Raw genomic sequence first — 16,746 nt, 5'->3', positions numbered from 1 at the left:
AATTTAAAAAAAATACAGTCTTTTAAACTGGGACAGTCTTCACATATTTGCAGATTTAAATTTGATTTATAAAGTACTGCATGATTTGGCCCCAGCTCCTCTGGCTGAGTTCATCAGCCAAAGAAACAGCTCTGAGCGTGTCACTCGAGGCTCTGTCAGAGGTGACTGTCTCATTCCTCTGCGCAGGAGCACTTTCAGTAAGTCAGCCTGGTCAGTGAGGAGCGCTGGTGAGTGGAACTCAGTACCTGAGGAGGTTAAACTGCTTACAACATACAAGGCCTTCACAAAAAAACTGAAAATGTGGCTAGTTAACACCTATAGCTGCCAACACTAAAAGACAAGTATGTTATGTTGTCTTTTTGTTATGATCAAAAAAAAATTATGGTTTTATTCTCTCTTAATAGTATAGTTTGATTATGTATCCTGTATTAGATTGTCTTGTAGATGTATTTTACTGCTTTTTTACATCATGGCCAGGGGACTACAGATGAAAACTAGCCTTCTGGCTAATTCTGGCTTTTTTAACCATGTGTACTTCATGTGTTTTATGAAATTGCATTGTCCCCTTTCAAAAATAAACTGATAAACAATAAACAAGCTAATACTGAAGTCGCGGCACATCTCTGAAAATAATGAATACTGATACACAAATGGCATACAAACATGTAGTATAACAATACTCTGGCATATATTCTTCAAACTCTGTGAAAAAAAGAGTTGTATTAACAATATTCGATCGTGACTTCTTCCACTTTCTTTGTTACTCCAAGTGTGTATCACACTGCATGTACCACACTGCCCCTTAGAGGTCAAGACATGCACAGCAGGAAAAGCTATCCCAACAATGAAGGCGCACACACAGACAGCTATGCACCTCGATCCTCACTACATGATTCCTAGCCGCCACAATATTGTCAATGAAACCCAGATGCATCAAGAAGTTCAAGTGTGTTGCCGCACATGTGGCGGCAGCAAATGCCGTTCCCACCATATACTGAGTAAAAAAATAACTGAATTGTGTTCTTTACTTAATTTGTTCAAATGTAAAATATGCTTATGTTTAAGTTCAGCAGTGGTTATGTTGCAATTGAATTGTATATTTTGTTATTGGTTTTACTGAATTAATTTTTCAGGATTTTGTAGTATAAATTTTATTTATTTTATTCAATTGTAGTACATTCTTATTTTTAAAGTTATTTCATGTAACCCACTGGTTAATAACAAATGGGTGCATTTTTCCTCATAGCGACTGTTGCTGATTACCGTTCTCTGAGTAATATCACTTGATCAAGCCTTTTCTAACATTCCATTCTACAAAATAAGTATGTATGATTATTGATGATACTGGATCGGACCGATATTGATATCGGAAGTAACAGAAGTTAAAAAGTTGGATTGGGACATCACTACGGGCCTTGAGAGTGAGGGGTAAGGATGACGTAAGAGAGAGGCGACTGTTGTTGCCAAATTGCACAACAAGGTCACAAACGTGAACACCATTCTTGGGCTGCACGATATTGGGGGGGGGACGATTTTTTTTTTTCAACATGCGATATATATTGCAATGTGAAATGTGTTGTGAAAGTTCATTTTCTACACAAACTAGTTCAAAGTTCAGTTCATCATTCCAAATAATGAACTATTTCAGTTCATCATTCCAAAAAATTACCTATTTCAGTTCATTATTCAAAATTTTGAACCAAGTTCACTGGTCCAAAAACTAACAAGTTCATAGTTCCCGGATTTCATTTCCCCATTGTTGCCACCTATTCAGTTCAAACTAGTAGCAAGCTGCAGCTTTCACCCTACGAGCTCAAAAACAAGAAAAAAAACGTGTTGCTTGAATGGTGATTTTTTTTTTTTTTTTTTATATAAAGAGGAATTAAAACAAAAGCCTGACTTTGGTTCTTAATGTGCAACCAAAAACACGCAATACAGTATGATACGAACGATGGCGAAAGGACACATCTTTGCATTCCTCGCAGCTCTGGCTGTCTAAATGATACAAATATTCTTATACAGTGGAACCTTGATTGAATGGACAAAACAGGAGTTTGTTTTTTTTTGACACCGTATGCACCCAAAAATTGTTTTGTAGGGGTTTTTTCATGGCCTAAAACACCTAGTACAGTACAAAGTTATTGTATTTTTTAAAAAAGCTTTAAAATGTTTGAAATTTTCACATTTTATCCATCCATGTCCAAACAGGTCCCTCTTCTGGTCACTTTTAATATTACAGTTGATTCCCTTCATATTAACAGAACACCAACATCACAGCTAACCCTGCGATGTGACCGTTGCACACATGTACATCGCGATGACAATGCTCAAACAAAATATCATGCTACACAATTCTCAGGTTCAACATTTACTTCTATTACTAATTGTTTTTCCAACAGTAATAAATTTAGCCTTCCTAATAACACTATCGTTCGCAGGTTATTTGGAGCCATACTGAGAGCTAATTTTGAGCCCCCCCCCCAAAAAAAAGATACCTGCAAGACACAACACACTGAGGAAATGGTGTTTACACTTGCTGAGAAAAAGCCCAACAGAGCATTCCATGCCCAGGCCAAGACTATTCGTGGACCAAAATTTTACTCAACCAAGACAATATTTCCCCAAAAAATTAAGTTTGTAAAGTGATTTCCCACTGTATATCCTCTAAGCATAATCAGATCATATTCATGATCATATTTTTATGTCAAGAACATAACCGCAGGACAGTTATTGCAGTATATTATGTAATAAAATAAAAACAATTCTACATACCATTCAATTGCATAACATAATCATCACTCAATCATAATCTTTAGTAAATTTTAGCTTCAATAATTATTTTAATGTACCGTAATTTCTCATGTATAATGTACATTTCCCCCCCCCCCAAAAAAAAAAATCAAGTCAATAGTGTGCATTATACATGGGTATAGGGGTAAATGGGGGGGAATTCACATTTTATAAATGTATGACGCCGTCTAGGGATTATGAAAAAGCTGTACACTTTCATTGCAATGCCACCGCCACCTAGTGGTTATAAAAAAAACGTAGCCTACACTTTCATTCCAATATGACAGGCGTACGTATGACTGCATATATGTACAGTTGTACTCATAAGTTTACATACTCTGGCAGAATTTGTGATTTTTTGTTTTTCTTTTTTTTTATAAATATGACTTATGACTGAACAACCATCATCATATATTTTGTTATGTTTTGTTTAATGATAATGCTTTTCTGAAATGCTTGACCGTTTAATATGAATCACATTAAAATAAAATTAAATGTGTTTTGCCTGGTCCTTTGTGTATTCTTTAAAGAATTGCACCCATCTTACAAATTCTGCCTCGGTCATCAAACATATGAGCACAACTGTGTGTTTTCTAATTTACTAAATAAAAGCAGGGCTGTGAATTTCAAAATAAGAGCAACTAAATTTAAAAAGGATTACGTGTTCAAATAAAGGGCTTAACTTCAGAATAATTCTTTGAAAAAAAACTAACAACATGGATGCAGAACATGGATGGATGGATGTTTTCAACCATAGTAAATACAGAAAGTCGATTAAATCTGATTATTTAGAAATGAAAAATCAGGATTAAAAACTCATCACTAAATTTCGCAAACAAAGCCACAACATTGCTTACCTTGTAAGCCCCAAGTGAAATTACCAAATTTTGGTGACACAGTTCTATTTGAATCATCAGTCTAACAACACCGACTGACACATCCACACACAAACAGGATTATTATATAAAGTAGATAACTCACTCTGACCTGAAAGCAGGAATAATTTTGACCTGCATGGAAAAGGAAACTGAAGTTACATTACTGATAATCAGATTCAACCAGCCAACTAAGATGCACTAAAATAAAAGATGACAGGTTAGGTTAATATGTTTAGAGGGCTACATAATTAATCATGTTTTGCCAGTCACATGAATCGTTTACTAGCTGTGTAGTCAAAAACTCAACGCCCCTTTAAGAGCATTTCACAGTGTTGCCAAATTAGTGACTCTTTTTAAAAAATAATAATAATAAAAGCAACAAATTAAAAATGTTGAAACTTATACTGGTGTTATTTGAGATTTTTGTAAACTCTGTGAGACTATCTCACGGATGTGGTCATCGCAAGAGATGTTCACCCCCTCTGTGTCCAGACTGCAAGTGAATGGTGCTGGCTGGTTCGACTGCCGCATCATCTTAAGTGTAACTATGGAGAAAACCACAACCAGAATCTGTGTCTACTCAGTCGTACAACGTAGGGAAAACGGCAAATTATCCCCCAAGTCGTGGTATCCGTGACTACGGCCCTTCAGTAGCAGAAAAAGTTGGTCTGGACCATCAAGCAAAAAAATCATTTAAAAGCTTGAATATTGGCAACTTCAATTCATGAGTAAGATATTTAAAATATTTGTATAATGTAATATTTGTATGTTTCAATATTTAGTCAAATATTTGTATTTGACTAAACTAACATTTTCTAGGGTTTGCAAATTCCCTTTGGGTGGTCCCATTTACAATTTCTCATGTCAAAAAGTACATTTCAATGTGTTTCTATTTGGTTTATTAAAAAAAAAAAAATGTAATATTGTGTTAACTGATAATTTGTCATGATTGAAATGTGAAACTTTCACATTTCATCTCACAGTCTTTTTTCATCATAGTGTAACAGACTACATTGTAAGGACTTCATGACTGGATTTTCTTTTTAACTGAAATCTGAATTTACCTTGCATGTGGTCAAACAGATATCTGATTTGTGACCATGTGGCATGAATAAGAATAGTCAGACCAGAATACATTTGAATTTTTGTCTTACTCTAGCCATGTTGCTAAGGAAATGCTTAATGGGGGCTTGAAGCTGGCCAAAGGACTGAGTAAAATGTGTCACAGCAAATAGAATCACTGTGGGACCATCATTGTCAGAATACACAAACTGCTTTTATCTTTATGGTCTCCACAGCTTTTTAGCATTAAAGTTGTGGGACAGTAGTAACAACATATTAACTAGGTAGTTGAACTACTACAATTTTCCATCTTAATAATTTAAAAAAAATAAATAAAAATAAATAAATAAATACGTTTTTAGGTTAACAAAAATAAAACAAAGGATAAACTCACATTTGCAAATTAAATCATAAGGGGCACACCCAAAGTATGTGTTACTTAGACCAAATTAGAAAGGTTCTGAAAAAGCCCGGAAAATCCCTCAAACTACTGTATATCGGGTACTTAAAGGTTTTCCATCCAAGTCGTTATGTGCTACTACTCAGCAAGTTAAAAATACAGCCTATGAACAAGTCGATAAGAGTCTTAAGACACATTACATATGGGAAATTGATGATCCAAATTGTCAAATCCATTCCAGTCAGCAATTTAATGAATAAGACTAAGTTGAAAATGATGCTTGAAAACTTAAATACAAGATTTATAGGCTCATAATCTTACCCATGTGCATTTTGGGCAGTTTGATCTGATTGAACATTGTCACTTTTAGTCACTTAAAGTTGACAGCACAAACTAACAACTGAACCAAGACCAAATGGTGTATCAAGTATGTGTCAATTTCATGCAATGTTACATTTTCATGCATTATTACATTTTCGTGTTCATGCGAGAAACATACATCTTGCAACTTTGTGGAATAGAACTCGGCAAATTTGGCTTTCTGGCAGGCCAACACACCCATTCTCCTGGGATAAAACTGATCTCTGACATGGCTCTTGGCAAGGCATGATGAACGGAGAAGCAGAGTGGAGAAGATATGCCTCACATGCTAAGATATTTGAACGTTTGTTCTTGTGATCGCTTGAATCCCAGCAATTTAATTAGAGGGTGGGGGGGATAATCGCTTTACAAGCTAAAGCTCAAAATATATTTCGAGGCAAAAAAAAAAAGACAGAAATTGTGTACAATATCCACTACTCAACAGAATTATGACTTAATATTGCTTGCGTTTGGACAGAACCGTGTTCGTGTACAGACTAATTAAAACAGAAAGCCAGCAGCTATGACTCGATATAAGTTTAAACAGTTGATTTAGAATTTCAGTCAAATATGATTTGTAAAACCAAAGCTGGGTAAAATAAGTAATTATGAAAACCGACTCTATTTTTGATCAGCTTTCGCGTGTGTTTTAAAATTGCGTACCAATATATTTATTAGCTTTTAGATTACTTGTCGGAGCAAGTAAGGTTCCAAACCACACGAGCTGCCTCATTAGTGACAATAACATGTCCGATGTGAATGTAACTTTGTTTCGGCATCTAATTACAGTTGCGGTATCTTTAATTTCTGGAGGACGTCTTCTTCTTTTCTCTAATCCTAGCCAAGATTACATTCTTGCTAACATTCGCCGACAAACGCAGCTACACAAACGCCATTATTGCTCTAGACTTGCCAAGCTGATACGAAGACGCCGGTCAGACCAAGAATATGTTCGGACGTAGCGAACAAAATGTTTGCAATTAGGTGAAACAATTACCCCAGAACGCTAACTGTTAGCATTCCACAGACAGGGACGCTAGTTCCGAGCTAGCGCTGAACATAGCCACGCAGCTAGTGGGTTAGCATGGTTAGCGTTCAAAACAAAATCCAGAGCAAATTGTCTACAAATGAGGCAAATTGAAACATGTAGCTGTAAACGTACGGACAGATGGAATATGCTTCATATGGTAATGGTGTGTTTTGTCGAAATATGGCTTACCCTTGTGCCTTTTTGGAGAGCCCTATTCAACAGCCTTCTTTGTCTGCAAAAAAATGGCTATTGAACGAGAGCAGGCATATATCCTTTTGGCTCACCACAGCGTCGGACAAAGGCGCATAAGGTCCGACGATCCTTCATGGTGTCATCCCTAGATCTCAAAACATTTGGCAGCTACTGTTCAAATCATTTGAAAGGCGTAATCAAATTACAGCCACCGACTCCTGTTCTACATAGGAGTAGGGAGCCTTCTACGCCAACGAGCTAGTAGCTGCAGCCTCCAGCAGCCAATATGACGGCGTTCTCGGAGCCCCGAGAGCCGGGGAGCGCTCGTTCGCTTCAGCTGCACGACTGGCGGCGTGGTGGTCCAATGGAGAACAGGGGAGGCAACTCCACTTCCGACTGGGGACGCGGATAGGGAAAGCCCCGCAGCCGTCTCCTAGTGATGGGCGTCCCATGCCACCAATGAGCACAGAGACCAGGATGGAGCAAGTCGCTGGCAGCTTCTTGGAAACGTGGACCGTTGCAATGATGCTCACACACACACACACAAGAGCACTCACAATGACGTCACCCAGGTAAGAACATTTACAGTACAGGATTGGACATTCAACGCCTCATGCAAATACGGGCACATTAGTCACAATATCTGAATCATATTTAAGAAATAAAATGCCATGGAATTAATTGATTAGTAATGTAGCATGTGAGACTTGTTGGAATGGTTTGAATCGGTTGAGAAAGGTGCAAGGAGGACATAAATGTCTAAAGTTGTCTCTTTACTTGGGAATTTTACTCAGATTTTTGGGGGTATATGATAAGTAGTTCCTAACATGTCCTTATTCATTCATTCATTCATTCATTTTCTTCCGCTTATCCGAGGTCGGGTCGCGGGGGCAGTAGCTTTAGCAGGGAAGCCCAGACTTCCCTCTCCCCAGGCACTTCCTCCAGTTCTTCCGAGGGCATCCCGAGACATTCCCAGGCAAGCCGAGAGATGTAGTCTCTCCAGCGTGTCCTGGGTCGTCCCCGGGGTCTCCTCCCGGTGGGACGAGCCCAGAACACCTCACCAGGGAGGCGTCGAGGAGGCATCCTAAACAGATGCCCGAGCCACCTCATCTGGCTCCTCTCAATGTGGAGGAGCAGCGGCTCTACTCCCGGATGACCGAGCTTCTCACCCTATCTCTAAGGGAGAGCCCGGACACCCAGCGGAGGAAACTCAATTCGGCCGCTTGTATCCGGACCCACAGCTCGTGACCAAAGGTGAGGGTAGGAACGTAGATCGACCGGTAAATAGAGCGCTTCGCCTTTCGGCTTAGCTCCTTCTTCACCACAATGGACCGATGCAAAGTCCGCATCACTGCAGACGCTGCACCAATCCTCCTGTGGATCTCCCTTTACATTCTTCCCTCACTCGTAAACAAGACCCCAAGATATTTGAACTCCTCCACTTTGGGCAGGATCTCATCCCCGACCCGGAGAGGGTACTCCACCCTTTTACGACTGAGAACCATGGTCTCAGATTTGGAGGTGCTAATTTTCATCCCAACCGCTTCACACTCGGGTGCGAACCGCTCCAGTGAAAGTTGGCGATCACGGCTTGATGAAGCCAACAGAACCACATCATCTGCAAAAAGCAGAGATGCAATACTGAGGCCACCAAACCTGACCCCCTCTAAGCCTCGGCTGCACCTAGAGATTCTGTCCATAAAGGTTATGAACAGAATCGGTGACAAAGGACAGCCTTGGCGGAGTCCAAGCCTCACCTAAGATGTCCTTAATGAGCGGAATATTTTGAAGTTGGAATGGTTTGAATCGGTTAATTAAGAGACGTGGAAGGAGGAGGTCAATGCAGGATGTCAAATATTTCTTAAAGGGAACTAAAGCCAAGATCTCAAAACTTTGTTATATTTTATTCGTGCATATATTTTTATCACCTGCTGTTAACTTAGATCTACGAAGTATTTACTCAAAAAAAAAAAAAAAAAAAACATCACATATACTCGCTTTATGGAGGCCAAATCATGGTATCATACCTTATAATGCCATCCAGTGACGTGCAGTCAAGGGTAGGCAAGTGAGACAGAGCCTCACTGCCCCCTGGTGGTCTTTCCTTTCCACTGCATGTGAATAGTAAATAAAACCTTATAATTACATTAAATTGTTCCAATTTAGTTCTATGGTCCATGCTTTACATCGATTTTCTTTTTCAATCCAATAATTTAAATGATTTCATCATTAAAATAGCTGAATTTTCATATTTCCTGTTCAATTGGAAAGGAAGCGAGTCACGTTGAGTGCCTCACCAATCATGAACCTCACCGCACGTCACTACTTATAATGCCATCGTACTGTATACCGTTGTGCAACCACCACACAACACCAACCCGAAATCATGTTCAATCGCTAATTTAATATGCTATAAGATCGCTAATTAATTACAATGTTATTGATTAAAATTGCATAACACGGCGTTAATGGCGAGTTGCTTACTGGGCATCGCCAGGTGGCCAATTCCTTTCCAAAGGTCTTATCGCCATTGGTAATGCAATAAATATTTTAAAAGGATGAGCAGTTTAATAGACGGAAATGAATGGACACACTTTTGTCGCTGACAATACCTATTCCAGATCTATTACAGATTCATTTTAACAAAACAGGCTCATTCAAATGTATCTAACTTAACTACTTTCACTCATTATCGACCCCCAAAAATCTAAATTTCAATTGTGAGGGACACTGCCTGACACAGTTCAATATTGTAATAATTAATTCCCAAGATGTTCTGAGCTGAAAAATCTCAAGTAGGAATGGTTTGAATCGGTCAAGAATTAGAAGGTAAATGTGTAAAATATCTCGTAATTTGGGAAGGTTTGAAAATGTATAAAGTTTAGGAATGTGGTAAGTAGTTCCCATGATGTCCAGAATCAGCTTAATATTTTTAAGTTGGAATGGTTTAAATCGTCCAAGAAATGTGGAAGGAGGAGGTTAAATAGCTGTTATTTGTATTTATTTATTTATTTTGGGGGTGGGGGGATTTTTGAAATGTGTTAAATAGTTCCCAAGATGTTCTAAATGAGCTGATTATTTGAAGTTGGAATGATTTTAATTGGTTAAAAAATGTTGATATTGATATTGAATGTTGATATTGATGTGCTGAATGAACTGAATTTGGAATGGGAAAGATGGGGAATGTTTTTTGTTGAATGTCTCATTCACTTGAATTGTTTGTGTGTGGGAAAGTGGGAATTTTTGGTAATGGAAAGTGAGTTTGAATGGTTTGAGTCAGTTGCGAAATGTTGCAGTAGAATCCATCCATACATCCATTTTCTGAGCCGCTTCTCCTCACTAGGGTTGCGGGCGTGCTGGAGCCTATCCCAGCTATCATCGGGCAGGAGGCGGGGTATACCCTGAACTGGTCGCCAGCCAATCACAGGGCACATATACTATAAACAAGCAACCATTCGCACTCACATTCACACCTACGGGCAATTTAGAGTTGTCAATTAACCTACCATGCATGTTTTGGGGATGTGGGAAGAAACCGGAGTGCCCGGAGAAAACCCACGCAGGCACAGGGAGAACATGCAAACTCCACACAGGCAGGGCCGGGGATTGAACCCCAGACCTCAGAACTGTGAGGCAGACGCTCTAACCAGTCGTCCACCGTGCCGCCTGGGTTGCAGAAGAATACGAATAAAAATACATATCTGAATGTTGTTCAGCATCCATAAAATAAGAAGCCAGTCAAATATTAACTGGTGCATATAAGATTTAGGAAAGGGAAGGTAATAATTTTATTTCAAAGATAGATACCACCACATCACTCAGAAATTACAGTATTACACCTACATTTGCAATATAATGAAATCCCCAAAAGCTGTATTTTTCAACAACTAAAATGCAAATTTTGAAACTGTCAGAGAGGTATTAATTGAACAATATATTTATGATTGGGCTGCATGGTGTGTATTAGTGGTGTACACATCTGCCTCGCAAGTTAGAAAAATTACGCAGTGTGAGTCACCATCTTCCACAGACACTTCATAAACACTTCAACGAAACCTCATTTCCCTGAAGTGTTTATTTAATTTGCACATGACAAGTTGCAATGAGAGCCTTGAGAGGTGTATGTGTAACATTAGTCATCCTGGAATAGAGTTCAAACTTGTGATTTAAAAAAACTGTACTATATGTACATTTACTGTACATTTTCTGTGCAAAAAAAAAAAATCAATAAAATAAAATTAAAAATCCAAATACCTGTACACAAAAACTTGAAAATCAGAAAAAGAATACTGCCAGGCAGACAAGACTTTCTTTGTTCTGGCAATTCAAGATTCAGGCTTACACCTAGAACAGACTAGATGAAGGCATTGTTAGTCATTACAACGTTTGCCCAGTGCTGTGTATATACATAACCCTTTACACTATTTGATTTGCTTCATTAGAGCAAGACTACTATAGTTTCTTAATCTGGCAATGAATTTCTGCTAGTGAGAAATAAGTTTCACTTTCAATGATTTAAAAAAAAATATTTGTTAAATTACTTTCAATGATTTTTTATTTTATTTTATTTTTTAAATTAAGGAGCAGTAATTATGAACAACTAGGTTGCTGTGTGTGGATCTTCATGCCTTTGAAAGGACAGTTTACTGTATGTCTCAGCAATGTAGGACTAAGCCCTCTTTTGCCCTCTTGTGGCAGCAAAACGGACTGAAACCCGCACCACCACCTGATCACATGTTGTCCCTTCACGACATTCTGAAAGCGCTGTCACTTACTAGGTTATACCATCACAGCAGTAGATGCACATGGATCGTCCATAAGATATACAGTATTTGGGATATATAGTTTTGAGCTGTGGCATGTAAAAGTAGTTGTATTGAAAAATATTTCACAATCCACACATTTTATGACGTTCGAATGAGAATCAACAGCAGATGCTGACAAAGTGGATGAATGTGAATATCTATAGAACAGGGAATAAATTGTCACAGCAGCAATATTTACACATATACACTCATATTAATAATATATGTACAGCTAAAAGAGTACAAACAAAAATAAAGCCACATTGAGGAGGGTAAAAAAAAATTAGGAAAAAAAAAGATTCGGATGCATGTTGGTATACATTAAGTAATACATCTTTGGACTAAGTTGTGCAAATATTACTGTGGTATAAAAATAAATTTAACTCTTAATCTAAAAAAAAGAGGGGGGAAATCAGATGTATCTTGGTATACGTTAAGTAATAAATCTAGTCCAAAGATTTATCGCCTGGTCCATTTGAGTCCAAAGATTTATTACTTAACGTATAGTAACATGCATCTTTTTTTAAATTTAATTGAATTTTTTTATTATTTTAAGAGTTTAATTGATTTTCATGTCACAGTAATATTTGCACAATTAGTGCAATGTGGGAAGTAGCATGTTGACAGTGGTACTGTCCAGTATCTCGATATAATTAATGATGAATTACTATACTGTACTGCATGAGTATGAACCATCTATTGTTATGAATAATATGTATGCAAAATAACTATATTGCACATTTAGCTCTTTGAGTTTCAAGACAAAATAATTAATGTTATCCCAACCATGTACATTTGCTCCAAGTATTTTACAGGTACATTTGAACATCCATCCATCCATCCATTTTCTGTGCTGCTTATCCTCACTAGGGTTGCGGGCATGCTGGAGCCTATCCCAGCTATCTTCGGGCAAGAGGGCTACACCCTGAACTGGTTGCCAGCCAATCGCAGGGCACATATAAACAAATAACCATTCACACTCACTTTCACACCTATGGGCAATTTTAGAGTCTTCAATCAACCTAAGAGTGCAAATTGAGGTTATGGATAATATAATAGTATATACTGTAGTACATTCGTTAATATGTATACATAATACTGACTGTGGCGGCACAGTGGATGACTGGTTGGCACATCTGCCTCACAGTTCTGAGGACTGGGGTTCAAACCACCTGTGTGGAGTTTGCATGTTTTCCCCGTGTCTGCGTGGGTTTTCAGGGTGTACCCTGCCTCTCGCCTGAAGATAGGCTCCAGCATGCCCGCGACCCGAGTGAGGATAAGCGGAACGGAAGGATGAATGAATATTGACTAGATACCGCTGGCACCGGGCAAAATCCTTGCATCTCCAAAACCATCACTTTTCTGGAAAACAAAACAAAAAGTCCATTAACATTACATTGTCAAAGAGAGCAAGCCACTTTCAACACTTTAGATTAGTCAGAGATTTTTAAAAACAGACCACTTTGGGAATGACCAATGGTATCGATTTGTGAACAAATAGGAAATTGACCACATTTAGACATGGGTTTCCACTCGACACCGGGGATGTGTAGTATGGGTTGGACCTGAACAGATCTTCATTGAACTTAGAAGTGATTTTTGGACGGACTATGGGTGAAACCAGCTGATATGAGCTAATATTTGCAATGGTGATGAACCTCGACTTGACATTGGAGTTCTGTCCCTAGATAGCCTTAATAAGTTCTTTGGTTGATCTTACCATCTGGTAGCTGGTCTGGCAGTCCTAGTCATAGGGTCCCAGTTCCTAGCAAACCCTACCACCTCTCTTGTGTTTGTTCTTTCCCTTATTTTTTCCTGATATGCTAAAATCTTGGTCCCATGGTCCTTTGAACTTTGAAAGCTTGCTGCATTCAGTAGTGGTAGTAGTAATTACCGTAATTTCTCGTGTATAATGTGCAACCCCCCGCCCCCCAAAATTGTCAAGTCAATAATGCGCATTATACATATATATAGGGGCAAATGGAAAAAACATTCACATTTTATAAATGTATGCCACCATCTAGTGGTTATGAAAAAGCTGTACTTTCATTCCAAAATGCCACCGCCACCTAGTGGTTATAAAAAAGGTATAGCCTAGGCTTTCATTCCAGTAGGACAGGAATGCCTTTATGACTGCATATATGTACAGTTGTGCTCATAAATTTACATTCACTTACTTGTATGGCGGTGCTCCTGAGGCCGGGCCCCCCGGGCTGGATGACTGCTTGGTGTTGGGGCTGACTTCTCATCGCCCGCGGCTGCTCCTTGGGTTGGTTTCTCAGTGCTTTTGTCTAAGTAGTAAGTCTTCTCAAGTCAAGGGGTTCAAGTCCAAGTGAAGTCACAAGTCATTGCTGTTCAAGTCCAAGTTGAGTTGCAAGTCTTTTACCATATTTTCAAGTTGAGTCAAAAGTCATTAAATTCATGACTCGAGTCCAACCACACCTTTGCTCGGGGTTACACAGACTTTGTACACCTACGCCAAGCAATATTGTTTGATCTCCATTTGTTTGGTTAGTTAGGATTACACGAAAACTATATTGGCCCAACCAATTTCTTACTTGGTGGAGCAGTGGCACATGTGCAAAGGTAAAGCATATTGCATTTTGGTGCAACTCCAGGTAAAAAAGCAATTTGTTTTAGTACATAATGGAATCGTCACCCATACCAGAATCCAAAAAGGTGCAATACTATTTTGTTATACCATCCTGAACAGCAACAGAAGTATAAAAAACAATTTTATAAAAGGGGTCTTTACAGGCCCTTTTTACAGATGGCAGTTGTGTTAAGTTCATGTCCTTCACAATTACTGTGCCCAGATACTGGATTTGTACTTTCTGCACAACCAAAAGGAGGGTTTGAGGTTGCTGGTTGAGCACAAGAGCAGTTTATTTACACATATGACATTTCTCTTGGCAGGGTAATTATTTTCATTTCACATTACCAATATTAATGTTTGAATTCAGAAATTATTTTCACATCACATTACCAATATTAATGTCTTACTTAAATGTTACAAAATAATTTGAGTCCTACTAATAAAATCATGGTTCCAGTCAGCCAAAGGTGTGTTGAAATAGTTTTTGTCTTTTTTATCATGAAGGGGAGGTGGGATGGAATCTGTCAACATCCTTTGTAGCCAGTTATCACAGCAGGTCTTTTGTCCGCTCACTTCCAGTCTGACAACCTCTTGCAATTGCTTCCTTGACACTGGAGTTCCTGTAGGCACAAGGACATATGCTATCAACTGTAACTCACACACACAAGGACTGTTATCACACCGTATCCTGCTGCCAGTGTTACCCCAAGGGGATCTCACATGGCTAGGCAGAGATGTTCATCATGGGCTAGTCCGTGGGCTGAGGTGGGAACTTGCCAGGAAGTCAATAAGACACCATTCCAACTCAAAAGCATGCAAAAAGACAACAAACGGCTCAAAATATACACTATAAACAAAATGTAAAAAACTAAAAAAAATAAAAAAATACTATAATAATAGACTCATACAACAAAGGATTAAAAACTTTGTTGTGTGGCATCTTGATTAAATAAAAGGAGGCTGTAGAGGACTGGAGAAGATATCGGTTCTGGTTTATATCAAAACAAGAGGTTAGCAGGAATTTTCCAATGTTTTTTGTTTTGCACAGGCTTTACTCTTTCCCTCTCCATCCAGAGAACCCGTGGTGGTCCTTCCCTTCTTGGAGGATCACTAAGAGGATTTTTCCAGGGCTGTTTTGGCTGAGGTTTTGGTCTCATTTCTGGCCCAGCGGTTTTAGGCCTTTCTCCATATAAGCGGTGAAGACTCAACCTTGTTCTCCTCACCTCAGGTAAGGATGATGTGTGTCCTAATAATTTTGGCCTTTTTAATCCCGATGGTACCCGAGAGACCACACTGGGAGTCTCCAGAATTGTTCGTCTGCTTTGTGATTCTGTTCTTTCAGATTTCTTTGGTCCAGATGCCTGGCTAGAACCCAGCCTGGGTTTCTTGGACTCCTGTGCTGGTCTGGTCTCTTGTTCAGATTTTCCAGGTCTTTGTCGTTGAGGTATAGTGAAAGGGGACACCCTGGTGTTCTTGAGCTCAATTTGTTTGGACCTGGTATCTGGCCCTGTTTGTTTGGGTTCGAATGTCCCCATCTTGGACTTATCAGGCACTAGTAGTGTTACCCTGCTCATACACTTAGCCTTCTCGGGTCCAGGTGTTTTATCCTTTTGAATCTGCTGTAAATATTGCCCTGCAGCCCTCCTGGGGGCCTCATGTGATCCTTTCATGTGTGGTATAACTTCACTTTCAACAACATTCACCTGGTCCTCCTGGACATTTCTTGGTGAACTAACTGGGACAACAGGTTTTTGCCTTGGTGGACAAAGTGGAAGAACAAGCCTTTGCCTCGGTGGACTAGGTGGAAGAACAAGCTTTTTCCTTGGTGGACTAGGTGGAAGAACAAGCTCTTGCTTTGGTGGACTAGGTGGAAGAACACGTTCTTGCCTTGGTGGACTAGGTAGAAAAACAAGCTCTTGTCTTGGTGGACTATGTGGCAGAACAAGCTCTTGCCTTGGTGGACTAGGTAGAAAAACAAGCTCTTGTCTTGGTGGACTATGTGGCAAAACAAGGTCTTGCCTTGGTGGACTAGGTAGAAAAACAAGCTCTTGTCTTGGTGGACTATGTGGCAGAACAAACTCTTGCCTTGGTGGACTAGGTAAGAGAACAAGTTCTTGCCTTGGTGGACTAGGTGGGAGAACAAGTTCTTGCCTTGGTGGACTAGGTGGGAGAACAAGTTCTTGCCTTGGTGGACTAGGAGAGAGAACAAGTTCTTGCCTCGGTGGACTAGGTGGGAAAACAAGCTCTTGTGACACATGTGGTGATGTAGGCTCTTCCATGTTTGAAGATGTCACTGAAATAGGTGGCAGCAAGCACGGCCTTACATCTGGCATTGCTCCACCATCTTGTCCTAAATTCACTTCTTCACTTGATATCCATTCTGTTGACATTACATCTGTATCTGTGCTGAAATTGCACAAGGCATGTGGTGGTAAATTCACAGCACATTTTTTTTCATCGTCCAAATTGTTAATGGTCTTCCGTTTTTTTCCAGTTTTATGTACTACTTCTCGTGGTAATACATTTGCTATTGCCAAATCCTTGTACAGCCTCTGCAAAAGGTCCTCAATCTCTGCCTCGGATATATTTTGTAAGGATGGGAAAGAATCCATGCATGTTTTTGTTTCTTTAAT

The 16,746-nt window shown here is 39.2% G+C and overlaps 2 protein-coding genes and 1 long non-coding RNA gene across 3 annotated transcripts in view; 1 reads left to right on the top strand and 2 right to left on the bottom strand.

Moving 5' to 3' along the window:
* Window positions 1–7,253, bottom strand: part of socs5b (suppressor of cytokine signaling 5b) — a 32,343-nt gene extending 25,090 nt beyond the window's left edge. The window contains exon 1 of the mRNA XM_061790846.1: window positions 6,710–7,253. The gene's annotated coding sequence lies outside the window, so the exon portion shown is untranslated. The remainder of the gene's footprint in view (window positions 1–6,709) is intronic.
* Window positions 7,254–14,385: 7,132 nt separating this feature from the next.
* rhoq (ras homolog family member Q) overlaps window positions 14,386–16,746 on the bottom strand; it is a 28,818-nt gene continuing 26,457 nt past the window's right edge. The window contains exon 6 of the mRNA XM_061790868.1: window positions 14,386–14,733. Coding sequence (XP_061646852.1) covers window positions 14,683–14,733 — 51 coding nt within the window. The 3' untranslated portion in view covers window positions 14,386–14,682. The remainder of the gene's footprint in view (window positions 14,734–16,746) is intronic.
* The window catches only part of LOC133486143 (uncharacterized), a 34,631-nt gene continuing 32,623 nt past the window's right edge, over window positions 14,739–16,746 (top strand). Inside the window, exon 1 of the long non-coding RNA XR_009790933.1 lies at window positions 14,739–15,341. This is a non-coding gene — a long non-coding RNA (uncharacterized LOC133486143). The remainder of the gene's footprint in view (window positions 15,342–16,746) is intronic.

This window comes from Phyllopteryx taeniolatus, chromosome 11 (genome assembly GCF_024500385.1).
Source record: "Phyllopteryx taeniolatus isolate TA_2022b chromosome 11, UOR_Ptae_1.2, whole genome shotgun sequence".
Classification (NCBI taxonomy): domain Eukaryota; kingdom Metazoa; phylum Chordata; class Actinopteri; order Syngnathiformes; family Syngnathidae; genus Phyllopteryx; species Phyllopteryx taeniolatus.
This window is presented reverse-complemented; position numbering and strand designations above follow the sequence as displayed.